The sequence below is a fragment of the Ursus americanus genome, chromosome 8, assembly GCF_024610735.1.
Source record: "Ursus americanus isolate L20-20 chromosome 8, mUrsAme1.1.p, whole genome shotgun sequence".
Classification (NCBI taxonomy): Eukaryota; Metazoa; Chordata; class Mammalia; order Carnivora; family Ursidae; genus Ursus; species Ursus americanus.
In genome coordinates, this window is record NC_142134.1 from 83,220,900 (window position 1) to 83,245,849 (window position 24,950).

A 24,950-nucleotide genomic window follows, 5' to 3' on the forward strand; every position below is an offset into this window, starting at 1 on the left:
GGCCCTGAACTTGGGGAGCTCCAGCTGCAGGAAATAGAGGTACCCAGGTAGGATGGTGGGTGTCCTGGCCTGTAGGGCTGGGCAGAACCTATTCTTAATCCCTACAGTGCCCCAGACACCAGCAAGGGCCGCCCCTTTGCCCAGACCTTCCAAGGCTCTGGGGACCCAAAGATTTGCTAAAATCACATTATCTTAGTGCCTCTTCTTAAGGGGCAGCAAGTCCCAGCTTCAGTGTCCCCGCTGGAGAGAGACCATTGTTCACAGCCCGGTAGTGGCTGGCAGATTCGGGACTGCATCCTCCAGCAGGCAGCAGGACAGGGGTGACGCGGCCCCAGCCCTCCACAGCCAGCAGCTGAACCCCCAGAGTGCGGGCCAGGGAAACCACAGGCCCTGCACTGAGGGCCACCCTGGTAGAGAGGGGACACCTACTGGGCCAGGTACACTAGCTAGGGGGATGCCTGCAGGTGTGTGTCCGTTGGTGCTCCCAACACGGCCGCCTGAGTTCAGTTCAGGGGAGCTGAGGCCCCCGGACCCCAAGGTGTCAGCCCCAGAACCTCAGGCCAACGGAGCCCAAGCCTGGCACACAGGCACACACGCATGTACACCCACACACCTGTACACAGACATAAGCACACACAGACGCAGGCCCACACACGTGCACACACACAGAAGTCAAAGGCAGGAACACCAGCTTAGTGGAAGAGGATGCACATTTTCTTGTTTAACAAAATAAATTAAATATACTAAGCTTCAGCTCAAACTCTATATAAAATTACAGAGGTCTGCGGCTGCCGCAGGCAGTGGGGGTGGGTGCCCGGCCCCAAGGTGGCCATCCAGTTGGCCATCAGGCCAGGTGCATCCCAGGCCCAAAGACAGGCCAGGTCTGCGGTGCCACCTTCCTTCCAGCATTATTAATATTATTATCTTCATTTCTTAAATATAAATATCAAGGGCCCTTCTCTCTGGCAGTGGGAGCCTGGATGGGGCAGGGTCACCCCCAGCCAGCTCCGGCCTCTCGGGACAGGGGCCCGGACTGCTCGGCCTGACCTCCCGGCCCAGGGTACTGGGGGACTCCTGGACGCCCAGACAGGTGGTGGGCAAAAACAGCCAGCCGCCCGTGGGGGCCTGGGCAGGGATGCAGGCGGCAGGCACAGGGCAGGGGCCGGGGGGGGGGTTTGGTTTGCAAAGCCAGGGTGCCTCAGATCGCCTGCCAGGCGCGGGGAGGGGAGGCCTGACCGTGGCCCTGTGAGATCCCCCTCACAGGAACCAAGGGATTCCTTCATCAACTAGCCCACTGCTCCACGCACGCTGCAGAGCTGCAAACACAGACCTTCCCCAGAGCGTCTCAGTCTGAGGGTGTGTGTGTGTGTGTGTGTGTGTGTCCAGAGGTATGTCGTACACGCAGGTGCGCCATCCAGGGCGTACGGGGCGCTGACTGTGCCTCCTGCCCGGCCCCACCTCTCTCCGCGGCCCTCTGCCCCAGCCCGCCTGCTCCCGCAGCTGGAGCGTGAACGGGCGGGCGCCCCCTGCGGCTGCACGCCCCCGCGGCCGCACCATCTAGCACTGATAGTGGATGTGCTGGTGGATCTTGCCCTCCACGTGAGCGTGCGTGTGTGAGTGCGTGTGCGTGTGCGTGTGCACGTCTGTGTAGAGTTTGGGGTAAAGTCTGGGGCCAGCAGACTGGCCTGGGCCCAGCAAGTGCTGGGGGGCCGTGGGAGGCCCAAGCTCCTCACACAGCCCCATGCCGGGGGCGGTACCGAGGGCGGCTGGCACGGGAAGGTCCTTGTCCCCACCACGGTCGCGAGCAGCCACGGGCGGGCGGTGCGCAGGCAGAGGAGGGGCGGGCCCAGGCGCACACGGCTTCTTCTTGGCCTGGCAGAGCCACAGGAGCACGGTGCCGAGGATGAAGACGGCGCCGGCCGGGATGCCGATGACCACGGGCCACGGCAAGCTAGTGGTCGAGGACGAGGGGGCCACGGGTGGCCCTGGTGGCTTGGGGTCTGCAAGAGAGGCCAAGGGAGGGGGTGGGGGGACGAACATCGCCACAGGTCCCCGGAGAGCCCGCGGGAGACCCGGCCGGGGCAGGGGCCACGCCGCGTCGTGCGGCCGGGGCGGGGGGCGGGGGGCGGCACACACACCTGGCAGCACGGTGAGGAAGGCGCTGCGGAAGCTGTAGCCCATGGTGTTGGCGCCCAGGCAAATGTACATGCCCGCGTCGTCCTGGCGCGCGCGGGCGATGAGCAGCTTATTGAGGTAGGAGCCGTCGGGCCTCGACCACACGTCGCCCGTGGGCAGCACCACAAACTTCTGGCCGCCCACGTCAATGGTGGAGTTGTAGCGGCCCTCGGCGCCGTACTCCACACGCTTCAGCCACTGGATCACCGGCTTCACGTCACTGCGCACTTTGCACTGGAAGGACGTGGTGCCCCCGAAGTCCACGGTCGTGTTCACGGGGTGCGTGCCCGTGAGGACGGGCTTGGAGCGCGTCCGCTCTGCGCGGGGACACGGACGTCAGCGCCGCCGCCGGGCGCCGCCACCCCCCGCCCCCCAGCCCTGGCACTCACGGATCACGTCCACCTTGTACGTCGCGTTGATGGCCCCTGCGCGGTTGGACACGCGACACGTGTACTTGCCACTGTCCTCGGGACGCAGGTTCTTCAGACTCAGCGTCCACTTCTTCTTCCCGTGCTCCCCGGCCTCCAAGCCCGTCAAGGCCTGGTCATCCTTCATCCACATGATGTCGGGCCGCGGGTGCCCACTGGCCACGCACTTGAGCCGCACGGAGCTGCCCACGGGCCGTGCGATCACCCGGCGCCTCATCTTGGAGGGCTGTGTGAAGCGGGGCCGCGCTGCGGGACGGGCCGGCACAGAGGTCAGCGAGGCCCCGGGAGGGCCGGCCCCACCTGCACCCAAGGAGGAGGGTGACGTCTGCCCCATCTCACCCCACTGCTTGCTGGCTGCGTCCTCCTGGCCCCCAGAGGAGCCATCGTGCCCCAGACGCTCCCTTCCTGGGCCAGTGTCATCTGCAGAGGGGAGGGCACATGAGAGGGGCCCCAACAGTCCCCACCCTGACCCCAGGCTGGTTCCCAGGCCCCAGCCTTGGGCCCAGCTGGGAAAGCTCTAGAAACAAATGGGAGCCCCTGGGGGCACACCCACAGCTCAGAATCCCAGAGACAGCTGGGCAAGAGCTGCCTGCCCAGCCTACCCCCTGGGTGCAGGTGACCCCAACAGAGCTGCCCCCCCCGGCTCCGGGGGGTCTGCAGGGCCAGTGGGAGGAGGGGGCCAGGCCCGCCTGGCAGCTGCAGTAACCCTAGCCCACATCAAGGAGCCGAGGCCTTGGTGAGCTGACATGGCTCGCATACCGCCTCGTCATCCTCCCCTTTCAAAGGACAGTGGGGGGGACACCAGCAGTGTTCCCATTCCACGATCCGGAGCAGGGGGCCCAGTGGGGGTGGGGCAAGCTAAGGAATGCCCCTCCTGTGACAGCCGCCTCCACCCTGCCGGGGACCCAGGGAGGGGGTGGCACGGGTCATGCTCCCCCTTTGCGAGATGGGCCACCATGGCTGCCAGGGAGCCCCACCCCCAGGGACCCACCCCAGGAGCACGTGGGGGAGGGCCAGGCGTGCGCCTGGTACCAGTGAGCAGAGGGTGTGTCGCTGGGGACCCCGCCAGTCCCCAAGCCTGGGCCCCAGAGGCAGAAGAGAACAGAAGGCCCTTGGCGGCCCCTCTGAACTCTGAAACCTGAGCCTCAAAGTTAGAGCCGACGCCAAGGCCGCCAGCCTGCCCGGCCGGCCCTTTGGTGGGACCACCACCCGGGGGCTCCCCTGTGCCCACTCCTGCTGCCCCCTAGCCAGCCTTGGTCTCCCCAACAGCAGAGGCTCTGGGGACCCCGAGGCACAGGCCCGAGAGGGGGGGGCCGGGCTGGGGGTGGTGACACAGGGGTCAGGCCCCTGGCCTGGCTCAGAGGAGGCCGGCAGGACGGGTCTCCTCCTGGTAGCAGTGTGCCGAGCTCAGGCAGCGCCGGGACCGGGTGGGGGCCACAGGGAAGGTCTGCTCCCCAGGGTTGCATGGACTCAGGGCTCGCGTGGCAGGGCTCCGGCGCGGCCATCACTGACCCATCACGATGAGGGTGTAGTTGACGCTGAGGCTGCCAAAGCCGTTGGTGGCCTTGCACACGTAGGCGCCGGCGTCCTCCCGCTCCACCTCCTTCACCTTGAGGCCTTGGGGCAGCACACGGAAGCGGCTCCAGCCGCCATGGATTGTGCGGCCATCCTTGGTCCACATGGTCAGTGGTGGCGGGTCCCCCTCCACAGGGCACTGCAGCCGCACGGTGCGTCCCAGCCGGGCCACCTGCCTTGGAACCACCTTGTCCGCCATCCTCGGGGGGCCTGCGGCAGGTCAGAGGGCTCAGTCAGGAGGAGGGGACCGGCAGGTGGTCAGGAGTCCGGGCAGGCACGTGTGCTGGAGGCCAGGGGAAGGGGGCTCCCCCTGTCGGGTCCCCACGCAGAGGTACCTGCCCACCCCAGGCAGCGGGGTCTGAAGCACAGGGCCCTGCTCCCAGCCTGCCGTGGTCAGCATTCACCCTGAACCCACTGCCCGCCGGGCCCGCATCCACTGAGCTCCCCCTACGTGCCATCCCACAGGGGCCGGAGGACAGCCGGGCTGGACGTCCACCCACAGGCGAGCCAGGACGGCCCCCACTGCGTCCGCACAGGCAAGGCGCACGGAAGAGTCCGTGCAGCACAAGCAGACGTGTCTGGTGGCCCATGTCTGCCCGTTTGCGTGTGCATGGCCATGTCCGCCAGGTCTGTCTGCATGGCCGAGGCCTCCCTGATGCCAGTCACGCCCAGGGGGCCGGGCAGAGTGGCGCGGTGGGGCGGCATGACCCCAACGCCCTGGGGTCAGAGGGCGAGCAGCAAGGTTTCTGGCTGGCTGGCAGCCCCTGCCCACCGTCCCCCAACGGGAGAAGCGCAAGTCACCAGAGGGAAGAAACCCACTCGCAGCCCTGCCCGTCCACAGCCAGCCTCAGTGCCTCTGTGGTGCGGGGACAGCGGGCATGACCAGCCAGCTGGGAAGGACCCTGCCGGTGTAGAGAGAGGTGGGCCACCTCCCAGCCAACTCTGCAGCTCCTGCAGCGGGGTGACCACAAGGGGCGCTGAGATCTTACCCTCACCCCACCCACTGTACCCCAGACCGCTGCCCTTCCCAGGGGCGTGGCTGGGCCCAGCTCCCAGGACCCCGCCCTCCGGCTGTTGGCCAGGGCACTTGCCCCACCTGCGGCCATGCGGGCCAGGAGGGCCAGCATCCGCATCCTGGACTCTCAGAGGTGCCAGGAGGCGGCTGCTTGGAGATGCTATGGCTACGGGGCCCGAGGGCAGCATGTGTTCTCAATAGCCAGCTGGTGTTTCTTCGACGCGTAATTACCAGCTGGCGACGCGGCCGGCCTTCGCATCCAGGACCCAGAGTGCTTCCGTGGTTGCTTCAGAGGCTCGGGAGGCAGCTTCCTGTTCGCCACCTCCCACCCCCAGGGGACCCTTGCAGAGCACAGCCCCTCACCACTGGTCTGCAGGCGCTGAGGGGAGGTGGGGCTGGTCCCCATTTGGATGGAGAGAGCTGACAGCCCAGGGTCCAGGCAGGAAGGGCCCAGCTTTGCTGGGGGCACAGGGAAATGGGGGACACAGAAACACCAGGCCCTTCCCTCTATGACCACAAGCAAAAAGGGAGCTAGAGGTTGTGGGGGAAGGCCCTACCCAGCCCCCACCCGCTCTCTCCCCCACGCCTGCCTCCCACCCCACCCCACCCAGCCCACCCCAAGGAATGCTTCTTCTCTGCACCCATATTCTGCCTCTGCTAGGGTCCCCCCACCCTTGCCATGGGGCTCCTAACATGGGCCCTAGGCCATCCCTGCACCCCCAGCCAGCCCCCTCCTCACCAAGGGGCTGCTGAGATCTACCTCTCCCTGCTTTCTCAATTGTGTACAGGCCCCCCAGACACCCACCAACTCGCAGTGGGACGGGATGCAGGGCTCACAGACAAGTGGGTCTCCTGAGGCCCCAGCACACCCAGGGTCCCAGCCTTACTCCAGGCAGGCCCTGCCCAACACCTGTCACCGCCTGCAATTCCACTATACAAAGGGGCCTCCCCCAGATGGCAGGACAAAAAGGGCACCCCCCCAGCCTGCCCAGTGCCTCCCAGGCTGACACCTGGATATACACACAGACCCACAAAACTGCCTGACAAGTATTGGGGTTAGCCCGTGTCCCTCTCTCCCGGGGCTTTGCCAACCCCATCCTGGCCAGCAGTCCCCCACCCTGGAAGAAGCCTGCGTCAATGGCAGAGAGAGGACCCATCAGACAGTGCTTGCAGGGGCAGGAGGGGCACCTCCAGGGGGGCGGGCATCTCCCAGGCCTCAGAGGCCACAGGCCCCCTTGGTCACTGTGGAGAGGCGAGGAGGACAGAGCCAAGTGACTGCCAGACGGACCGGAAGTGTGGCTCCGAGGGCCGGCCTGCACACAGTACAGGGGGACAGGCAGGCCGGCAGCCAGAGGCCCCAGCCGGAGCCAGCCTTATCCTAAAGCAAACAGCCCCCTTCCCCTCCCCCGGGCCAGGCCTGCCCCACCCCCACCTGGGCTCTGCTGGACCCCCAGCCAGGCCTGCCCTGCCCTCCACCCCCTGCCTCTGCAAAGACCCCAGCAAGCGCACGGGAGGGAGCCCCCCCCAGATTCCTGGGAATTTTGGCCGCCAGCACGACGGCCACGGTGCTATATTTAGCTTGGGAAACACGAGCCCCCATTGTTCCACCTGGTCAGGTGTCCAACCCACCCAGCCAGAGGCAAACTGAGGCAAGAGCTGAGGCGGATGGCCAGCTGGAGGGGCGGGGGGGGCGGCCTCTGGAGTCCTTCAGCCAGCATCCGCACCCTCCCCACGAACGCCTCCTCCAGGAAGCCCTTGACCCTCCACACACCCTAAGCCACAGCCTTGGGCAGTTTTGGGCATGGGCAGGGTGTGGATGGCCACATGGAAGGGGCAGACACAGGGGTAAACAGAGGCTGGGGCTGGATCTCACCCCTCAAGGGGGCTGAACATCAAGGTGGTACACAGAGAGAGGACCACCACACCCCCTTTCCTCCCTCTCTCCTTCCTGCCCTCCTCCCTGCTGTGAAAACATGGCTAGGAACGGGGGAGCCAGGAGGGGTCAGGGGGCAGCAATCTGGAAGACCCCACATATCCAGCCTACACAGCCAGGCTTCCCAGCCACCATCCAGACTCAGGTGTCACACATACACCCCATCACACCATCTCCCAGACACGGTCCGCCAGACACGGTACCCAGACACTGTCCCCCAGACACACAGGCCGTCCCCCAGACACTGTCCCCCTGACACTGTCCCCCAGACACTGTCCCCCAGACACACAGGCCGTCCCCCAGACACTGTCCCCCTGACACTGTCCCCCAGACACGGTCCCCCAGACACTGTCCCCCAGACACACAGGCCGTCCCCCAGACACTGTCCCCCAGACACTGTCTCCCAGACACGGTCCCCCAGACACTCCTCCAGACACACAGGCCGTCCCCCAGACACTGTCCCCCAGACACACAGGCTGTCCCACAGACACTGTCCCCCAGACACACAGGCTGTCCCCCAGACACTGTCCCCCAGAAACACAGGCCATCCCACAGACACTGTCCCCCAGACACACAGGCTGTCCCCCACACACTGTCCCCCTGACACACAGGCCGTCCCCCAGACACTGTCCCCCAGACACTGTCCCCCAGACACGGTTCCCAGACACTGTCCCCTGACACACAGGCTGTCCCCCAGACACTGTCCCCCTGACACTGTCCCCAGACACTGTCCCCTGACACACAGGCTGCCCCCCAGTCACTGTCCCCCAGACACTGTCCCCAGACACTGTCCCCTGACACACAGGCTGTCCCCCACACTGTCCCCCTGACACTGTCCCCCAGACACACAGGCTGTCCCCCAGACACTGTCCCCCTGACACACAGGCTGTCCCCCAGACACTGTCCCCCTGACACACAGGCTGTCCCCCAGACACGGTTCCCAGACACTGTCCCCTGACACACAGGCTGTCGCCCTGACACTGTCCCCCAGACACTGTCCCCCAGACACTGTCCCCAGACACTGTCCCCTGACACAAGGCTGTCCCCCAGACACTGTCCCCCAGACACTGTCCCCTGACACAAGGCTGTCCCCCAGACACTGTCCCCCAGACACTGTCCCCTGACACACAGGCTGTCCCCCAGACACTGTCCCCCAGACACTGTCCCCTGACACACAGGCTGTCCCCCAGACACTGTCCCCCAGACACTGTCCCCCAGACACACAGGCTGTCCCCCGGACACTGTCCCCAGACACTGTCCCCCAGACACACAGGCTGTCCCCCAGACGCTGTCCCCAGACATTGTCCCCCAGACACACAGGCCGTCCCCCGGACACTGTCCCCCAGACACACAGGCCATCCCCCAGACACTGTTCCCCAGACACTGTCCCCCAGACACACAGGCTGTCCCCCGGACACTGTCCCCCAGACACACAGGCTGTCCCCGGACGCTGTCCCCCAGACACTGTCCCCCAGACACACAGGCCGTCCCCCGGACACTGTCCCCCAGACACACAGGCTGTCCCTGGACGCTGTCCCCCAGACACTGTCCCCCAGACACACAGGCCGCCCCCCAGACACTGTCCCCCAGACACACAGGCCGTCCCCCAGACACTGTCCCCCGGACACTGTCCCCAGACACACAGGTTGTCCCCGGACGCTGTCCCCCCAGACACACAGGCCGTCCCCCAGACACTGTCCCCCGGACACTGTCCCCACACAGGCCGTCCCCGGACACTGTCCCCCAGACACACAGGCCGTCCCCCAGACACTGTCCCCGGACACTGTCCCCAGACACACAGGCTGTCCCCGGACACTGTCCCCAGACACACAGGCCGTCCCCGGACACTGTCCCCCAGACACACAGGCCGTCCCCCAGACACTGTCCCCCAGACACTGTCCCCAGACACACAGGCTGTCCCCGGACGCTGTCCCCCAGACACTGTCCCCCAGACACACACCCTACCCACAGACAGTCCCCCAGGTACACGCACGCATAGAGACATAACCTCACAGGGGAGGCAGACTCCCTACCAGAGACCCCCTTGCCCCACCTGCCGAGAGCACCGTTTCCCAAGCTTTAGCAAAACAAGGTCGCACTGTAACCTCAGCTGAGGCCCCTCCCATCCCATGGGCCCCAGGAGGGCTGAAGGGGGCAGGGAGGCCAAAAAGAGGGGGCACAGATGAAGACCACCCCAGGGCGGCCATGAGAGGCGGGGGTCAGCCTCTGCCCTGGCTCTGAGCCTCTCAGGCAGATGCACACAGACGTGCACACACACACACGGGCTCCTAGTCACCAGCAGGCCCAGGGCGGCCCCTGGGGGCCGGACCCACGGGATCTGTGGTGGAACTGGTAGGACCCGAAGGGCAGGTGGTTGCCCCAGAAACCAGGCCATTCTGGGTGCAGCAAAGGGACAGCCTGACCCACCGAGCAAGCAAGCTGGCTGGAGTGTCCAGTCCGACCCACTGCCCGGGAGCAGCACAACGTAAGGCGACAGGCTGGGTGGGGCCCACGAGGTCTGCCCCCTGCCCTGGAAGCCCCCAGGTGGCCCTCCATCAGAGCCCTGACCAGGGCTCCTTCTCTTTGCCATTCCCGAGACACACACGAGGGCCACAGAGTGTCCCCCAATGTGCTGCTGCTCTGGGGGGTCCCCACAGGGACTGCCAACAGCTGACCACACCCAGACCCACGATGACAGAACCAGCCGGAGGGCTCACCTGGACACCCTGTGGCTGCGTCCAGAGCTTGTCCGTCTGCCAGACTCCAAGCTGACCCCTGCCTGCACCTGCCCCCATCCCCCACCTCACAAAAACATCACGCACCTAGAACTGACCCAGCATCCCCACCTCCCCGATGGGCCCAGCCCCAGCCCCAGCCAAGGAACCAAGAAGAACCTGGTTCACTGGGCCTCCCTCACATGCTGATGCTGGACCCAGAGGACAGGGTAACATGACAAGAGCCCAGACCACCGGAAGGCCCACCCACCGTGGGTGTTTCCTGAGCCTGGAGCCCTGGGAGGGCCGGAGGGTGGCATTTGGGCACCAATGCTCGACCTAACTGTGAAGGCTCGCGCTGGACAGCCCAACCCACCCAGCAGCCCGGGCAGGCCCCCACCCCACGTGTCCACGGCCAACAGCCCACAGCCCACTTCTTGTAGACAGACCCGAGGACATGAGGCTTTGGCATGCTGGGCCCCCTGAGGTCCCCGCAGGCTGCAGGGTAGCCCACCCAGCTCTCACGGGACACACGGCCCCCGCGGCTGGGCTTCAGAGGGAAGCCCGCAGTCCCTGCCTGAACGGGCAGGCCGTTACAGAGTGCAGGGCGCAGCCCTCGAGTCCCCGGCCTGTGGCCCTGGCTCTCCTGGGGCTCAGTACTGTGCAGTCAGAGGGGATCGCAGCCCAGTGGGGTCCCAGGCCAGAGCTGGGCACAGCTCACTCCCCACCGCCTGCTGCCCCAGGCCCCAGTATTTCTTCACAGTGCAGGGCTTGTGTAAATCTCTAACAAACTGGGGAAGAAAGCCATTGTTTCCTGCCAAGAAGGGAAGCCCTGGGTGTCAGGAGGCCTGAGGCTGGAGCACCCTCCCTGCCACACTGTCTCCAGGGACAGTGTCTTTCAGGGACAGTCCTGGAAGCCCCTGCCCTAGGCTGGTTCTCCCCAAGAGGGCTGGTCCATGTGGGACAAAGGGTGCATACAGCCTCCCCCCCAGGCCCACCAGCCTCTAGGCCTTGCCCCCAGCCACTCACTGGGGGCAGGAAGCCAGCCCCCACGAGGCCCCCAGCCCCTCTTCCCTGTACCCCTAGCAAACCAGACTCTCAGCCCAGTCCTGGCCTATCCCTACTCATGGCCCCCAATCCAGCTACACCAAGGCACCTGTGGCCTCAAGGGGTACACCCTAGTCAAGGCAACCTGCCCACCTCTGCCCATATTATTCCCCCACCTGGGGGACTTTCCTCTCCTCACCTGACCAGTACCCACATCTCCTTCCAGGCTATGCTGCCTATGCCTCTCCCCATGCCCCCACCTGACCTCCCTCTAGCTTTCCCTGACCGTGGACCACCTGGCTGCAGCTCCAGCCCGAACTAGCCCAGGACAGTGGCCCCTGCTCTCCTTGGGCCCCAAGAGTAGCCATACTGGACACCCAAGCGGCTTGACCAGGATCACCCAGTGACCACCACTAGGCAGAGTAGGGTGGCAGCATGGGGTGGGGCATCTGTGGGGTCTGGGGACAGTGGCCTGTGCACACCCTCCCCTCCTGCTGACCCTGCCCACGGAGGCTGTTACCTGGACATGCCAGGGCTGCGGTCACCGGGAAGGCAGGGAAGGCCAGCCACCAGCAGGGAAGCGGCCAGCAGCAAAGGCTCCAGGCCTGCAGGACCACTCCCTGCATCCGCCAGCCCTGTCAGCTGTGCCTGAACCCCAAACCGGAGGCTGAGGCCACTGCTGGGAAAAACCAACATTTCCCCATGGCACTGGGCGGGGGTTGAAGGCCCATTGATTCCCGCACAATGAAGAAGGAGCCTGCGGTAGGAGTTTCCAGGCCCAGCCAAAGGCGACTTTGTTCGTGGCTCCCTCCTCCCCCCAGAGGGGACAGTGATTTATTTTCTCTTCCAGGAGTGGGGCCCGAGACATAAATGGGGCGGCTGGCCTGCATCCCCACCTCACAGCGCCTGGGCCCAGCTCCCGCACACCCACCTCAGCTGGGGCTGCACGTTGGCCAGCCGCTGCCTGGAGGGGTGGGGGAGAAGGCCCCCTGCGGCCTGGCCAGAGGCCAAGGTCAGCCAGCGCACACGCACACCACGACCGCTCTCCTGATGGCCGCATGCCCTCCCGCTGAATCACACACACAGGCGACCCTTCCCAACACAGCCTGAACGGCAAAAGGGCACCATCCCCGTGGAGTGGGGCACCCCGCAGCCAGCACCCAGCCCCAGAGGTCCGCGCCCGGCCCTCCCAGGGCACACCAGCAGGGTCCAGAGGACAGGGAGGTGACCTCGAGGGCTGGCTGCCCAGAGACCTGTCCACTCCATCCTCCTTGGAAAAATTCAAACAGGACAACCCTTCCACGAGTTCTCCTAAAGCTTTCGGGAAGGGCATGTCATTCGGAACCTCTCAAGTTCCCACTGTGAGAAACCCAAATCCTACCTTCCCTCAAATTGGGAGAAAGCTGTTTAAGACAAACCCACCATGATTGTGAATCTTTCAGAAAGGGGAACTTTAAAAACATGATCTGAGTCTAGAGACCTGCTGACTCCAGGAAGCGTGACGCACGGGGAGGATGGCTTTCAGAAGACAGCCTGGCTCCCTCCACACCGCGCTGCCTGCCTGAAGGCAGTCCGCGCTCGGTCTGCTCACCCGCAAAGTAGGACGCGCCCAGCGTGACCGTGCCCCTCAAGGCCAGGCCCGGAGGAGAAGCCGGCACAGCTCAGGAACAGGGGCCCCCAACACCCCACCCTGCAAAGCCACACAGGATCTTCCCCTTGGAGAGCGGCTCTTAGTGCCCTGCGGCCACCAGGGCCGTGCACAGCCAGCACAAGGGCCGGGGCTGGAGACCAGGAGCGGTCCCAAGGCCAAGGCTGAGGGGAACAGAGCAGGGTGTGGCCCCTCCAGGGCCCCCTGGCACAGAGGCAGGCCCTGCCCCCCGCTGCCATCACCGCCATCCGCCACTCTGCGTCCAGCTCCGGCCGATGACCAGGCCAGGACAGCGGCCTCCAGAGCCCCCTGGCTGAGTAGCCAGAGGACAGGCAGGTGTGGGAATGAGGGGAGTCCAAGCAGATAAAAGAGGAATCAGAATCCAGGCTGCCGGCCACCAGGGGGGCCTTGCTGGGTATGACCTGAGTGCCCGCCGTGCCCAGGACACTGCCAGGTCCAGCCACGCCTGGGCAGCCCCCACCCTTAAGCCACTGGGCCAGTCCCCAGCCGGGCAGGCGGGGGGGGGGGGGGTACCGTGGCATTAGGCCCACCTGGGCTGCCGCCTGCCACCCAACACCCAAACGTGCCCATATAAGGCCGGGTTGGGCTCGGTGTACCCGCTGGGTGGCGGGGGGAGGGGAACGAAGCCTCAGAGGACTGGTGGACAGGGCAGGGACGATCCTGAGTGGTCAACACACCCAAAGGGCTGGCCTGGGTAAAGGGCCCGCCTAGCTGAGGAGAGGCCAGTGCAGAATATGGCGGGCGGGAGTCCGTGAACAGTAGCTCCCATCACCCGCCAGCCAAGGATGTACCTTGCTGGGGTTGGGTACGGGGCAAGGGTCCCTCAGGAGACATCCCAGGCCTGCCAACTTGGACATCAGGTGTGCGGGCATGCGTCTAAGTCCTGGCACGGCACACGCCGACAGACAGTATGCAGCCCGAAGCAGGTGGTCTTCTGGATCTGCCTTGAGACAAGCCCCCACCCCCTACGCCATGCAGCAACTCCATGTTCCGGACACTCAATCCCCCAGCCCCTACGCTATGTCTTCTAGGGACAGGCAAGCTCAGGGCACGGGTCTGGGTCATGAGTCCCAGACATTAACAATGTCCCCACTGTCCCCAAACCCCACCCTGGCCACAATGGGGGTCTCTGCAGGTTCCCAGGGGCCTAATTGGGTCCACTGTGCCAAACAGCCTACCCCACAAAAATCGCCAGGGTAACCAGCTGCCCTCAACTTCAGGTCCACATATGGACGTGCGAGGATCCTGGCGGGGACTGGAGCCAGAGCCTACTCTGCCCCAAGTGTGGGGCCCCACAGGTGAGACAGGGTGATCTTTGGGTGAGAAGGGCCCTGTGGGTGAAGTGTGCCCTCTCAGTGAGCATGGGGTCCCAAGGGGGAGCTGGAGGTGATCTGGGGGTGAGCTGGGGGACCCTACAGATGAGCTGGGGAGGGGCATGGTGAGCTAGGGATGCCCTATGGGTGAGCTGGGGCACCCCATGGGCAAAGGGGGGTGTGCCCTGGGGGTGAGCCTGGGGGCCCAGCGGGTGAGAAGACCCGCCAAGCTCGGGGCCAGTAGGGGCGGGGCGCAGGCACGCGCGCCAGCCCGGCACTGTGGCAGGGTTCAGGGCCGGGAGGGAAAGGGGCGGCGCTGGCGCAGGCCGGGGCGCCGGGCTGGGCGCCAGGACTCACCTCGGGCGGCGGCGGCCGGCGGGAGGGCCCCCAGCAGCAGTGGCGGCAGCAGCAGCAACAACGTGGGGCTGGGCGTCATCTTGGCCTGTCCGGACCTGGAGGTATTGAGGGTCGGTCACTGGCGTACGGGGTAGGGGTGGTCACCCTCTAGCCTAGGGCCCGGGAGCCGTGCCAGCACCCCGGTCCCGGGCTGCGGGGGTCGGGGTGCGGGCCGCCCCGCCCTCCCTGCCAGCGCTCCGGGCGGAGGAAGCGGCGGCGGGGAGCACCGTGGGTATCAAAGGCAGACAAAGGGTTTACACTAATTACCGGCCTCCCCCGCCGCCCCCCGTCTCTAAACACCGTCTGGATTCCTGGCGCTTGTAACTCGGGCCCTGCCCGCGGGACACACAACACCGGCGGCCGCGCAGATAATCGCCTGCGCCATTAGCGGACAAATTTGCGCTTGGGCGGGGGGGGGGGCCCACGTGGGGTGCAGGGGCGGGGGCGGGGCACGGACAGGACCACTGGCCCGGCAGGGGCGGCGGCGGCGCGTGTCGGTGCCCGGCGGCCTCGCACCCGGCCATCCGCGACCCGGACCCTCCCAGCCCCCCGGCCAGATCCCGGACCCCGGACCCTGGTCCTCCCCAAGTCGGCCCTCCCAGTCGGTCCCCCGGGGTCGCGGGCGCGCGGAGGGGCTCACCTCGGCGGGGCAGGCAGGCAGCGGGGCTCAGGGCCGGGCCCGCGGGACGCGCTGCGTGGTCATCGCCGCCCCGGGCGCCGCACCCCGGCGCCCCGCGCCCCCGGGCCCGGCCTCGGGACGGGGCGGCGCTACCTGGGCGCGGGCGGCTCGGGCCAGAACCGGCGCCGAGGCCGGGGTCCGGAGGCAGCGCTGGCGGAGGGGTCGAGTCTAGGGGCTGGAGGCCGGGGCCGGGGTCCCGGGGCGGCGGGGCGAGGGGCCCGGGGCGCCGCGCCGCGAGGCGTCCTTCCCTGCGGGGCTTTGTCAACTCTCCCGGAGCGAGCGCCGAGCCCGCCGCGCGCCCCGCCCCGACACAACTTCCCTCCAATCGGCTCGCCCCGGCTCGCCCCGCGCCCGCCCCGCGCCCGCCCCGCGCCCAAACTTTCCCCCAATCCGCGCGCGCCCGCCCCGCCCGCCGGGCCCTGGGCCTTAACCCTCGCGGTGCGGGCGGCCTGCGGGCGGGGCGGCTCCCTGGGGCGCGGCCCCGCCCCCAGCCCCCGCCCTCCGCCCGCCCCCGGACGGGCCCGGCCCCCGGCCCCAGTCAGCCCCACCCAGCCCAGCCACCCCCTCCCCGCCATCGCCCCTCCCTCACCCCCCCCCGCCACACCACGCCCCCCCCCCCCCGCCCAGCCCCGTTCGTCTCCACCACCCCAGCCTGGCCCCCCGCCACCCTGGCCCCCACCCCCACCCCGGCCCGCAGCTCCCCACCCTGTCCCGCGCGCCCCCAGGTGCCGCGGCGCCCACCCCATACCTGCACCCACCGTGCCTGTGTCAGAGGCCCTAACCTCAGAGCACTCCTGGTACCCGCAGAGCTGGCCCTGGTCGAGCCCACGGGCGCCCGACCTCTGGCTAGCCCTGACCACAGCTAGGCCACCTCCTGGTTGCCCAGGACGGGGGACGGGATGGCCCCGGTCTTTGGGCCTTGAGATCCAGGTCCCTCGGGAGCCGCTGGGAGCCGTGGAGAGATCTAATACCCAGCTCTGGTCCCAGGCGGCTCCGAGAGAGGGGAACAGGTCTCCGGTGAAGTGGAGCACAGAGGTTCTGCACCCCCCAGCTCCCGGCTCACCAGGCACCCTTGACCGAAGGCAGGTACGTTTCCACCACCCACCTGGGGGCTTCAGGCCTGTCACTGTGATGGTAACCCAAGGACATGAACAATAGTAGTAGAGACCAACACACATAGTGCCTTCTTTAATCCTCCCAGGCAGGCAGGTGCCTTGCTGTCACCGGATGCAGATGAAGGAACAGAGGCACAGGGAAGGCAGGTAATTCACCCAAGATTTCCCAGTCTGCAGTCAGCAAGTCCAGGACTGGAGCCAGTGCTTTGGCGTCCAGCTCTCCTGCACTGTCCCAGCTGCCCCTGAGGTCTCAGCACCTGCACACTCTGCTGCCCCTCCTCCCCCATCTGCACCCCCAGGGCCTCCTCCCCATCCTCTCTGATCTGAAGGCTTCCCCTCCACTGTCACTTCCCCGGAAGGAACAATCATCATTTAAAACACAACCATGATCCTGCTGTGGCTCCCTAGTGTCTCCAGCACAAACCCTGAGACCGTTGAGGCCCTGAATACCTGGGTCCTAACCACATCCCCTCCCCCCACAAACTCTGGTCAAATAACCCCCCACACCCCATGCAGGAGCCTCTCAATCCCCTCTGGACCTTATCCATACTGTGCCATCAGGAACCCTGACTGAAACAGTTTCTCTCCGCTTAGGAGTCCCCTCTTCCAGGAAGCCTTCCTGGGAAGACTGAAACTGCAGAGGCCTATGCAGACCAACATTCCCAAGGCAGAGGAGAGCTAGGTGAGGGAGTGCCAACAGTCAGGGTTTGGGGCCTATCAAGGTCCAGACTGCCCACCCTTCCCAAGCAAGTGAGAAGGCAGGGTCCCAAATCCTGTCTCCAGCCCAGTGCAGGCACCCCATGAATGGGTAGAGGTGAGCCCAGCCCAACCTTGTGTGTCTGCACCCTGAGTGAGGGCCCAAAGGGCAGACCTGAGTAGCCCTCCTGCACTTGATTCAGGCCCTGCAGATGGGGAGGAAGCAATTAGAGCTGGTTTAGGGCCCACCTGAGAAGGGGGGTGGGGGGCTGGCACTGAGGGTCACAGAGAGGTGCTCTGGGACAAAATGGGCAGGTGGGTGGAGGGGGTCTCGGCTTGCTTGAAGGCTGCCCTGGACTTCAGGAACAGGTTTGTGGGGAGACACAACTGGAGCGTGAAAACTTGCAACAGGTGTGTTGGCTGCCAAAGGCAGGTGTGTGAAGAGGTGGCTCTGCAGCGGGGGGAAGTCAGAAACAAGGAAGTGAGCCGAATGCGAGGCAATCCAGTGCAGTGTGGGGGTAAGGTGGGTAGTGGGGAGGGGTCATGGGCCCATGAGCAGGCCCCAGGCGGGGGTGGGGGGGCAGGGGCATGGCCCACCCACTGGGTACTGGGTAGGGTCCCAGAGAGCTGCTCTGGGGTGTCCAGCGCTGCCAGCCCCCTGCCCTGTTCTGACACCCTGCCCCCTGGCAGAGGCACCTAAGGAGGTGGCCCCCCCAAAGGGCACCCAGCTCCCCTCCCAGGCCTCGCCACTTCCCAGCCCCCAGGCCCACCTTTTGGGGCTCCCCAGGCGGAAGCCAAGCTTGCTTGAATGCCCAGCCCAGGCCACTTTCTCCAGGAAGCCCTCCCACTGGCAAGCTTCCACTGCCCCTTCATGACAACTGACCTGAAATGCCAACCCGGTTCAAACTCTGCCCCTTTAACACTGAGACCTGGCACAAGGGGCTAACCTCTCTGTCTCAGCCCCACACCCACAACCTGACCCACAGAATTCTCATGGAGATTGCGAGAGTTTCTGTCTCCCACCTGCCTGGCACAGGTGAGCCCCCCAAAGTATGCTGCTCTTCATATTATCATCCAACCATGACAGGCTGCTCCCTGGCCCTGTGCCAGCTTCTGTCAGAGGGGCTGGAGATGTGGGGTTTTGCCAGGCGGACAAGGCCCGCATCCCTACTAAAAGATGGCGTCTTAGTAGCAGGTGTAATGACTGAGAAATGCATCAGATGGTGGAAAGTGCTTGGCAGGGAATTGAAAGGAGTGGATGTACAGGCTTCTACTTCTGCTCCAGATGAAGTAACAGGGACCAGATCCACATGCTCTCGCCTGAAACAGGGGGCGGCAGGGGGGGGGGGAGGCAGAGATAAATATATGTGAAAAACAACACCCCAAACACAGAACATTACACAGCAAAGGACAGCGATCCTTGAGAGCTGGGAAACAAATGAGGGAGACTACGACCATCCCTGCTCCCTGCCTGGAGAGAGTTTCCAGGGTCGGTGAGGCAGTGGGGATCCAGGCAGAGCCCAGAGGTCTCCCTCAGTTGAGGGGATAGAGCGGGGAGTCCTAGGAGGGCAAGGTAGGCAGAGTTCACAGGGCAGAATCCTGGAGAGGAAATAGCTATACAGAGAGGGACCCCAGGGATCTGCAGAAGTTTCAGCTGACTGCAGACTGCTACACCTAGCTGAGGGGAAGAGCCACCCAGAAGGATGCGAGCCCACAGAGGGTGGGAATAGTGCCAGAATCTCACAGCCAGGGTTGAGAACCTCCTAATTTAAGGGGCATCACCTGGAGTAGAAAGAAAAGTTTTGCCTCAGTAGCAAGGAAAAATCAACCCTAGGCTACATATAGTTCTGGTCCTGCCCAACAAAGCTTAAAAACAAGACCCAAAAGGATCACACAAGTTCCAAGTAACTTAACTACATCCCAGAAAGAAACACAAGGATATCTACAGAAATACAAAGCTATCCAGCACCAAAGGTAGCATATACAATGTTGGACATAAAACCAAAAATCATTAGGGATGAAAAGAGGTGAGAAATTATAACCCATAATGAGAGGGAAAAATCAATCAAAATTAACTCAGATGTGACAAAGGTGAGACTTAGTAGGCACACGTACTGTGACTATACTGCAGATGTTCGCGGTGCTAGAGGAAAGACTGAATACGTTAAGTAGAGACATGGAAGATTTTTTAAAGCCTCAGATGGAACTTCTAGAAATGAAAATTAAAACATCTGAGATAGAGAATACATTCAATGGGATTGATAGAATATTGCACAAGAAAACATTGTGGACTCGAAGTCATAGCAATAAAGACTATCCAGATGAAACACAGAGACAAAAAGGACTGAAAAGGAAAGTGAACAGTGTCAGTGAGCCATTGGGCAACTCCACATGGTGAACTACAGGTGGAGTTGGAGTCCTCGGAGGACAGGAAGTGGAGGTGAGAAAGAAGAAGTATCTTAAGAAAATGGCCAGAATTTTTTCAAATGTAATGAAAAACATAAACTCCCACTCCCCAAAAGCTCAGCAAAACTTAAGAACAAGAGGCATGAAGAAGACTACGTTAAAGCATGTATGTCACTCTCAAAATGCTGGGAAACAGCCGTAAAGAGAATAGCTTAAAAGTATCCAGGGGATGGGGCGTCTGGATGGCTCAGCTGGTTAAGTGTCCAACTCTTGGTTTCAGCTTGGGTCATGATCTCTGATCTCAGAGTTGTGGGATCGAGCCCCCTGTCGGGCTCTGTGCTCAGTGGGGAGTCTGCTTGGGATTTTCTCTCCCTCTCCCTCTGCCCCTCGCCCTATGCTCACTCTCTCTCTCTCTCTCTCTCAAATACATAACTCTTAAAAAAAAAAAAAGTATCCAGGGGAAAATTTTTGTATACGGGAGCAAGGAAAAGGGTGTTCTGTTGATGTCCTGTTGGATGAAAACAATGCAGGCAAGACAGTGGAGCAATCTCTTTACAATACTGATAAAAGAAACCCTGCCAACCTGCATTCTTCATCAGTAAAAATATCTTTTGGAAACAAAGATGAAATTAGGACTTTTTCAGACATAAGGAGCTGGAAGAATTAATCATGAGCAAATCTATACTACAAGAAAAGTTAAAGGACATCCTCTGGGCACCAGATAGAAACCTGAAGACACGGACACACACTAAGAAGAAGGAGGAGGAGGAGAAGAGGGGGAGGAGGAGGATAAAGAGCACCAGAGACAGTAGCTGCATGAGTAACAATAAGAGATGTTTTTCTTATTATTTTAATCTCTTTAAAAGACAATCAGCCATTTATTTTTTATAAATTATTTTTAGAGTCCACACCTGGTGTGGGGCTTGAACTCACAACCCTGAGAATAAGAGCCACATGCTCTACCAACTGAGCCAACCAGGAGCCCTGACAATCAGCTATTTGAAACAAAAAATAACAACAGTGTATTGTGGGGCTCATATCATATGAAAAAGTAAGATATATGACCACAAGAGCCCAAAAGCTGGGAGGGGAAAGTGAAAATACAGTGTTGTAGGGCTCTCTTACTACATAGAGATGGTATCATATCACTTGCCAAGTTAAAAACATGCAGTATAAACCCCAAAGTAATCATTACAATAGCCTAAGAAAGCATTACACCTAATAAAGCAACAAAGGAGACAGGTGGAATAATTTTTTTAAAAAGGAAAGAAGGCAGAAAAAGAGAGGAAATAGCAGACAAGGTAAATAAAAGATAAATAGCATGATGGTAGAGTAAGCCCAACCACATCAATAATCACACTAAATGTAAACAGTCTAAATACCCCAATTAAAAGGCAGAGGTTGTCAAGGCACCTGGGTGGCCCCGTCTGTGAAGCGTCTGCCTTCAGCTCAGGTCATGATCTCAGGGTCCTGGGATCAAGTCCCACATCAGGTTCCCGGCTCAGTGGGACGTCTGCTTCTCCCTCTTCCAGCCCCTGCTCCTGCTCTCTCTCTTTCTCTCAAATGAATAAATTTTTAAAAATCAGTCAATCAATCAATGGCAAAGGTTGCCAGATTGGGCAAAATAGCAAGATTCAACTCTATGTTACCTACATAAACACACTTCACACAGAGACACACATAGGTGAACGTAAAAGGCTGGGAAAGGATTCCCACGCTGACACTCATGAAAAGAAAGCTCGAGCGGCTATCCTGGTATCAGACGAAGTCAGTTTCACAGTGAGAATATCACCAGGGCTAAACAGGGTAATGTCATAAAAGCAAACTGATAAAGGACGTAACTCTAAATGTGCGGGAACCTAATGACAGATAATGAAAGTCAAAAACTGGGGGAAATGGCATATCCACAATTACATGTGGAGTTCCATGCTCTTCTCCCAATATTAGCTTCAACAAGTGGGCAGAAAATAATTAGGGACATAGAGGACTGCCAACTAACTTGGCCTAATTGATATTTATAGAAGAGTCTTTCATCTTCTGGACCCAAGTCTCAACATATGCAAAATAATTCAAGTCATCAAAAGAATGTTCTCTGACCACAGTACAATTATATTAGAGATTGCTAACAGAAGGCTATCTGGAAAATTATCAAATATTTGCAAACCAAATAATCCACTTCTTAATTTTCCATATATTGAAGAAAAAAACAAAAAGAAAATTAAAAATTATTTTGAACTAAATGGAAATGAAAAGACAACGTGTAAAAAAATAAAATAAAAACCTTTATTTGGAATGCGGTTAAAGCAGGTCTTAGAGAAACTTGTAGCACTAAACACCTATTTAAGAAAAGACATGTCTCAAACCAATGACCTTAGCTTCCACCTAAAGAAACTAGAAAATATGAGAAGAGATGAATCCCAAAGCAGACAGAAAAAGAGAAATGATAAAAAGAAATAATAATTAAAAATCAATGAAATAGAAAACGGAGAAAAATAATGACCCAAAAGCTGTTTCTTTAAGAAACAGCTGGAATCAAAGAGGGAAGACACACTATTGATGAATGGAAGGAGTGAGGTCACACCAGTACAAATTCTGCACCCATTATACAATAATAGGAAATGTTGTGAATAACTTTATGACAACAGATCTGACACATTAGATGAAATGGACAAATTCACTGGAAATTACAAACTGCCAGAGCTCACTCTGGAAGAGAGAGAGAGCCTGAATATACCTATTAAATGGTGTGAACTTTTCGTTAAAAACCCTCCCACAAAGAGAACATCATGCCCAGAGGACTTTCCTGAGAAATTCTACAAAACATTTAGCGAGGGGGCACCTGGCCGGCTCGGTCAGTGGGACGTGCGACTCAGTCTCAGGGTGGTGAGTTCGAGCCCCACACTGGGTGTAGAGATGACTAAAAAACATTCAGGAAGGAGATATAACCCATTCTCTACAAATACTACCAGAAAAGGGAAGAGAAGGGAATGCATCTCAACTCATTCCATGAAGCCAGTAACATTATCAACAAGATAAAAACAATATAAAATACATCATGATCAACTGGGGTTTATCTCAGGGATGCAAAGTTGGTTTAACATTTGAAAATTAATTCATGTAACTTGCCATGTATTTTTTAAGATTTTATTTATTTATTTGGGGAGAGGGGCAAAGGAGAGAGGGAAAATCCTAAGCACAGAGCCTGATGCGGGGCTCAATCTCACAACCCAAGATCACAACCTGAGCTGAAACTGAGGGTCGGATGCTTAACCGATGGAGCCAGCCAGGTGCCCCTGTAACTTACCATATTAACAGAAAGGAAAATCAGGAAGATTATCTCAACAGAGGCAGAAAAAGCACTGGACAGAACCCAACACCCATTCCTGATTTTTAAAAACTCTCAGCGAACTGGGCATAGAAAAGTCTTCTCCAACCGGACGAAATGTTATGGGTGACATCATACTTAATGGTTAAAGACCAATGTTAAAGCTTCTGCTAAAATCAGAACCAGGTGTTGGGTTTGCTCTTTTCACTGCTACTCAACATCATACTGCAGGTTCAAACCAGTACAAATTGGGAAGAAATAAGTGAAATGGTCTTGATTTGCAAATGACATGGTCATCTATGTAAAAAATCGATGTAACCTACCCAAACAAAGCCGCTAGAACCAACCCCCTTTAGCGAGCTCAACGGGATGCAAGATCCGTGGGGAGAAGCCGGTCACGGGAGCGCGCACAGCCAACAGTGCCGTGGGGGCAACTGTCCTGGAAAACAGTGGGGCACGTTTCCTCACACATCAAGTGTCGTCCCGTGATCTGGTCGTTCCACGCCTAGGTATTCACCCAACAGAAAAGAAGGCACGTGTCCACACAGATACTTGTGCTCGAATGTTCACGGCAGCTTTACTTGAAATAGCCCCAAACTGGACACTGCCCAAATGTCTGACAAGCGAGCGGGCCACCCGACTGACTCACACGCATACAACAGGTTAGCAGAAAACACTCTCGCAGCAACACGGGCAAATCTCAAAATAGTTACGCTAAGCCAAAGAAACACGGAAAGGAGAGAGTGCGCGCCGTGCGATGGCGTCTGCCTGACGTTCTAGAAAAGCCCGGGGAGCTGTGGTGACGGAAGGCCCGTCTGCGGCTGCCTGGGGCGGGGCGGGGTCCAGAGCAGGGGAGCCGGGGCGACTTTGGGGCTCACCGATGTGCACTAGCTAGATGGCGCTCACGGACGTACACGTGTCCAAACTCGTCAAATTGTACGCTTTAAATCGTGCAGGTTATCGCACTCAATAAAGTACTATTTTTTTAAAAGACAAACCAGGTTGAGGGGCTAGAAAGACAGAGGAGGGGCCTTCGTGGAGGGTTCGGGGGGCTGCTGAGGCGACAGGTGCCCCAGCACACAGACCCTCCATCAGCGCTCGCCGGCTGAGTGCGTGAACACCTGAGCCGGGGATGTAAATCGGTTTTGATTTTTTCTTTCTTTTTTTTTTTTTTAAAGACTTTTTATTTATTTATTCGACAGAGAGAGACAGCCAGCGAGAGAGGGAACACAAGCAGGGGGAGTTGGAGAGGAAGAAGCAGGCTCATAGCGGAAGAGCCTGATGTGGGACTCGATCCCGTAACGCCGGGATCACGCCCTGAGCCGAAGGCAGATGATTAACCGCTGTGCCACCCAGGCGCCCCTGTGCCACCCAGGCGCCCCGGTTTTGATTTTTTCATGCACAAACCACATTTCTGGTGTCACCTTCCCTCCTGTGACCTATTAGTTCAGCTTAGACCCTCACCGGAGCTTTCCCTTACAGAGCACAGGGCGGGCCCCGTTCCTGGATCTGCTCTGAACCACAGTTTGGAGGGGCCTGGACCCACTTACTCCTTTCTCTTTGAGGGACACTTGGGTGCTACCTGTGCCTCGCAGCCATAGACACTGTAGGGTGGGCAGCCCCATGTGCACCCCCTGAGAGGTGAGCTCAGGAGAGCAGCCCGTTTCTCTGAGCCCTGACCCGTTCCTAGGGTCGGCTGTCCCCACAGGAGCTCACCCGGTGTCCTGCTTCATGGCCGGCTCTCACAGGGTGGGGCGAGAACTCCTGGGGCTGACCAGCACTCTGAGATTGAGCCTCAGGCCCCTGCATATGTGCCCCCCTGAATCCCTGAGGGGATCCCTGCCCCGGTGAGCCATCCTGACCAGGGCTGATGGGTGGACGAGCCTACCTGATGGAGAAGCCCGGCTCAGCACTGTCATCGGCCCTGGGGGTTCCCTGTCAGGTTTCTCTGTAGCTCTCCCCAAAGGCAGTGGGGGGGGGGCCGGACCTGGGGATGGTGCTGGCATTCACAGCCCCCCCCCCACAGGGCGTCTGCTACACCTGACCTCACCTGGAGGGGTGGCCATTCTACAAGCTGGCCCAGGGCCCCAGGAGGACGGGTTCTAGCAGGTGTGGAGGGCAGACAATGGGGCTTTGGCCACCTCCTGCTGCTAATTAGGGGTGTCTGCAGCCCTACTCCCCTGGGCAGGGAGGGGCCACTTGGAGCACCCTACAGGCAGCTCCTCTCCTCTGCCAACCCAGTGGAGACCCTTGAGCAGGAGAGTGCAGGGGAGATTTCTGGCCTGGTCTCACGGTGCTTGGGCTGCACCCCAGTGGGCAGGGCAGGCAGTGCTGCCCTCCATGGTAATCTTGAGGTGTTGGGTGGGAGAGGACCCATGCATGACCTCTGGCAGCTGACCTTCTCTTGGTCTTGGAAGGGTCTGCATTCATGACGTTCCATCATGCCAGGGGCTGAACTCCATTC

At 60.6% G+C, this 24,950-nt stretch overlaps 1 protein-coding gene and 1 long non-coding RNA gene across 3 annotated transcripts; one reads left to right on the forward strand and one right to left on the reverse strand.

The window, feature by feature from the left end:
* Positions 1-692: 692 nt before the first annotated feature.
* FGFRL1 (fibroblast growth factor receptor like 1) lies at positions 693-14,943 on the reverse strand. 2 transcript variants are annotated; one of them, XM_045774751.2, is made up of 7 exons: positions 14,906-14,943; positions 14,227-14,321; positions 4,116-4,388; positions 2,943-3,023; positions 2,565-2,849; positions 2,139-2,492; positions 693-2,000 (listed from the first exon to the last, which is right to left on the reverse strand). In XM_045774751.2, the coding sequence occupies exons 2-7, from the start codon at positions 14,303-14,305 to the stop codon at positions 1,558-1,560; spliced, it is 1,515 nt and encodes a 504-aa protein (XP_045630707.1). In that variant the 5' UTR covers positions 14,306-14,321; positions 14,906-14,943; the 3' UTR covers positions 693-1,557. The 2 variants fall into 2 exon arrangements, with proteins under 2 accessions (XP_045630707.1, XP_087720506.1); XM_087864380.1 differs by lacking the exons at positions 14,227-14,321; positions 14,906-14,943 and adding an exon at positions 5,425-5,772.
* Positions 14,226-23,318, forward strand: LOC123777824 (uncharacterized). The gene is made up of 3 exons (XR_006775735.2): positions 14,226-14,327; positions 15,932-16,030; positions 16,146-23,318. It is a non-coding gene; the product is annotated as an uncharacterized LOC123777824 (long non-coding RNA).
* Positions 23,319-24,950: the final 1,632 nt, after the last annotated feature.

What these genes read in the sequence shown, in the direction of transcription:
- FGFRL1 (XM_087864380.1), bottom strand. Translation starts at nt 5,599, where the DNA reads ATGGGGACCAGCCCCACCTCCCCTCAGCGCCTGCAGACCAGTGGTGAG. An exon ending in CTACACCCTCATCGTGATGG is followed by an intron (nt 3,024 to 4,115) that starts GTCAGTGATGGC and finishes TCCCCTCTGCAG; the next exon opens with ATGACACTGGCCCAGGAAGG. An exon ending in CTTCCTCACCGTGCTGCCAG is followed by an intron (nt 2,001 to 2,138) that starts GTGTGTGTGCCG and finishes CCTCTCTTGCAG; the next exon opens with ACCCCAAGCCACCAGGGCCA.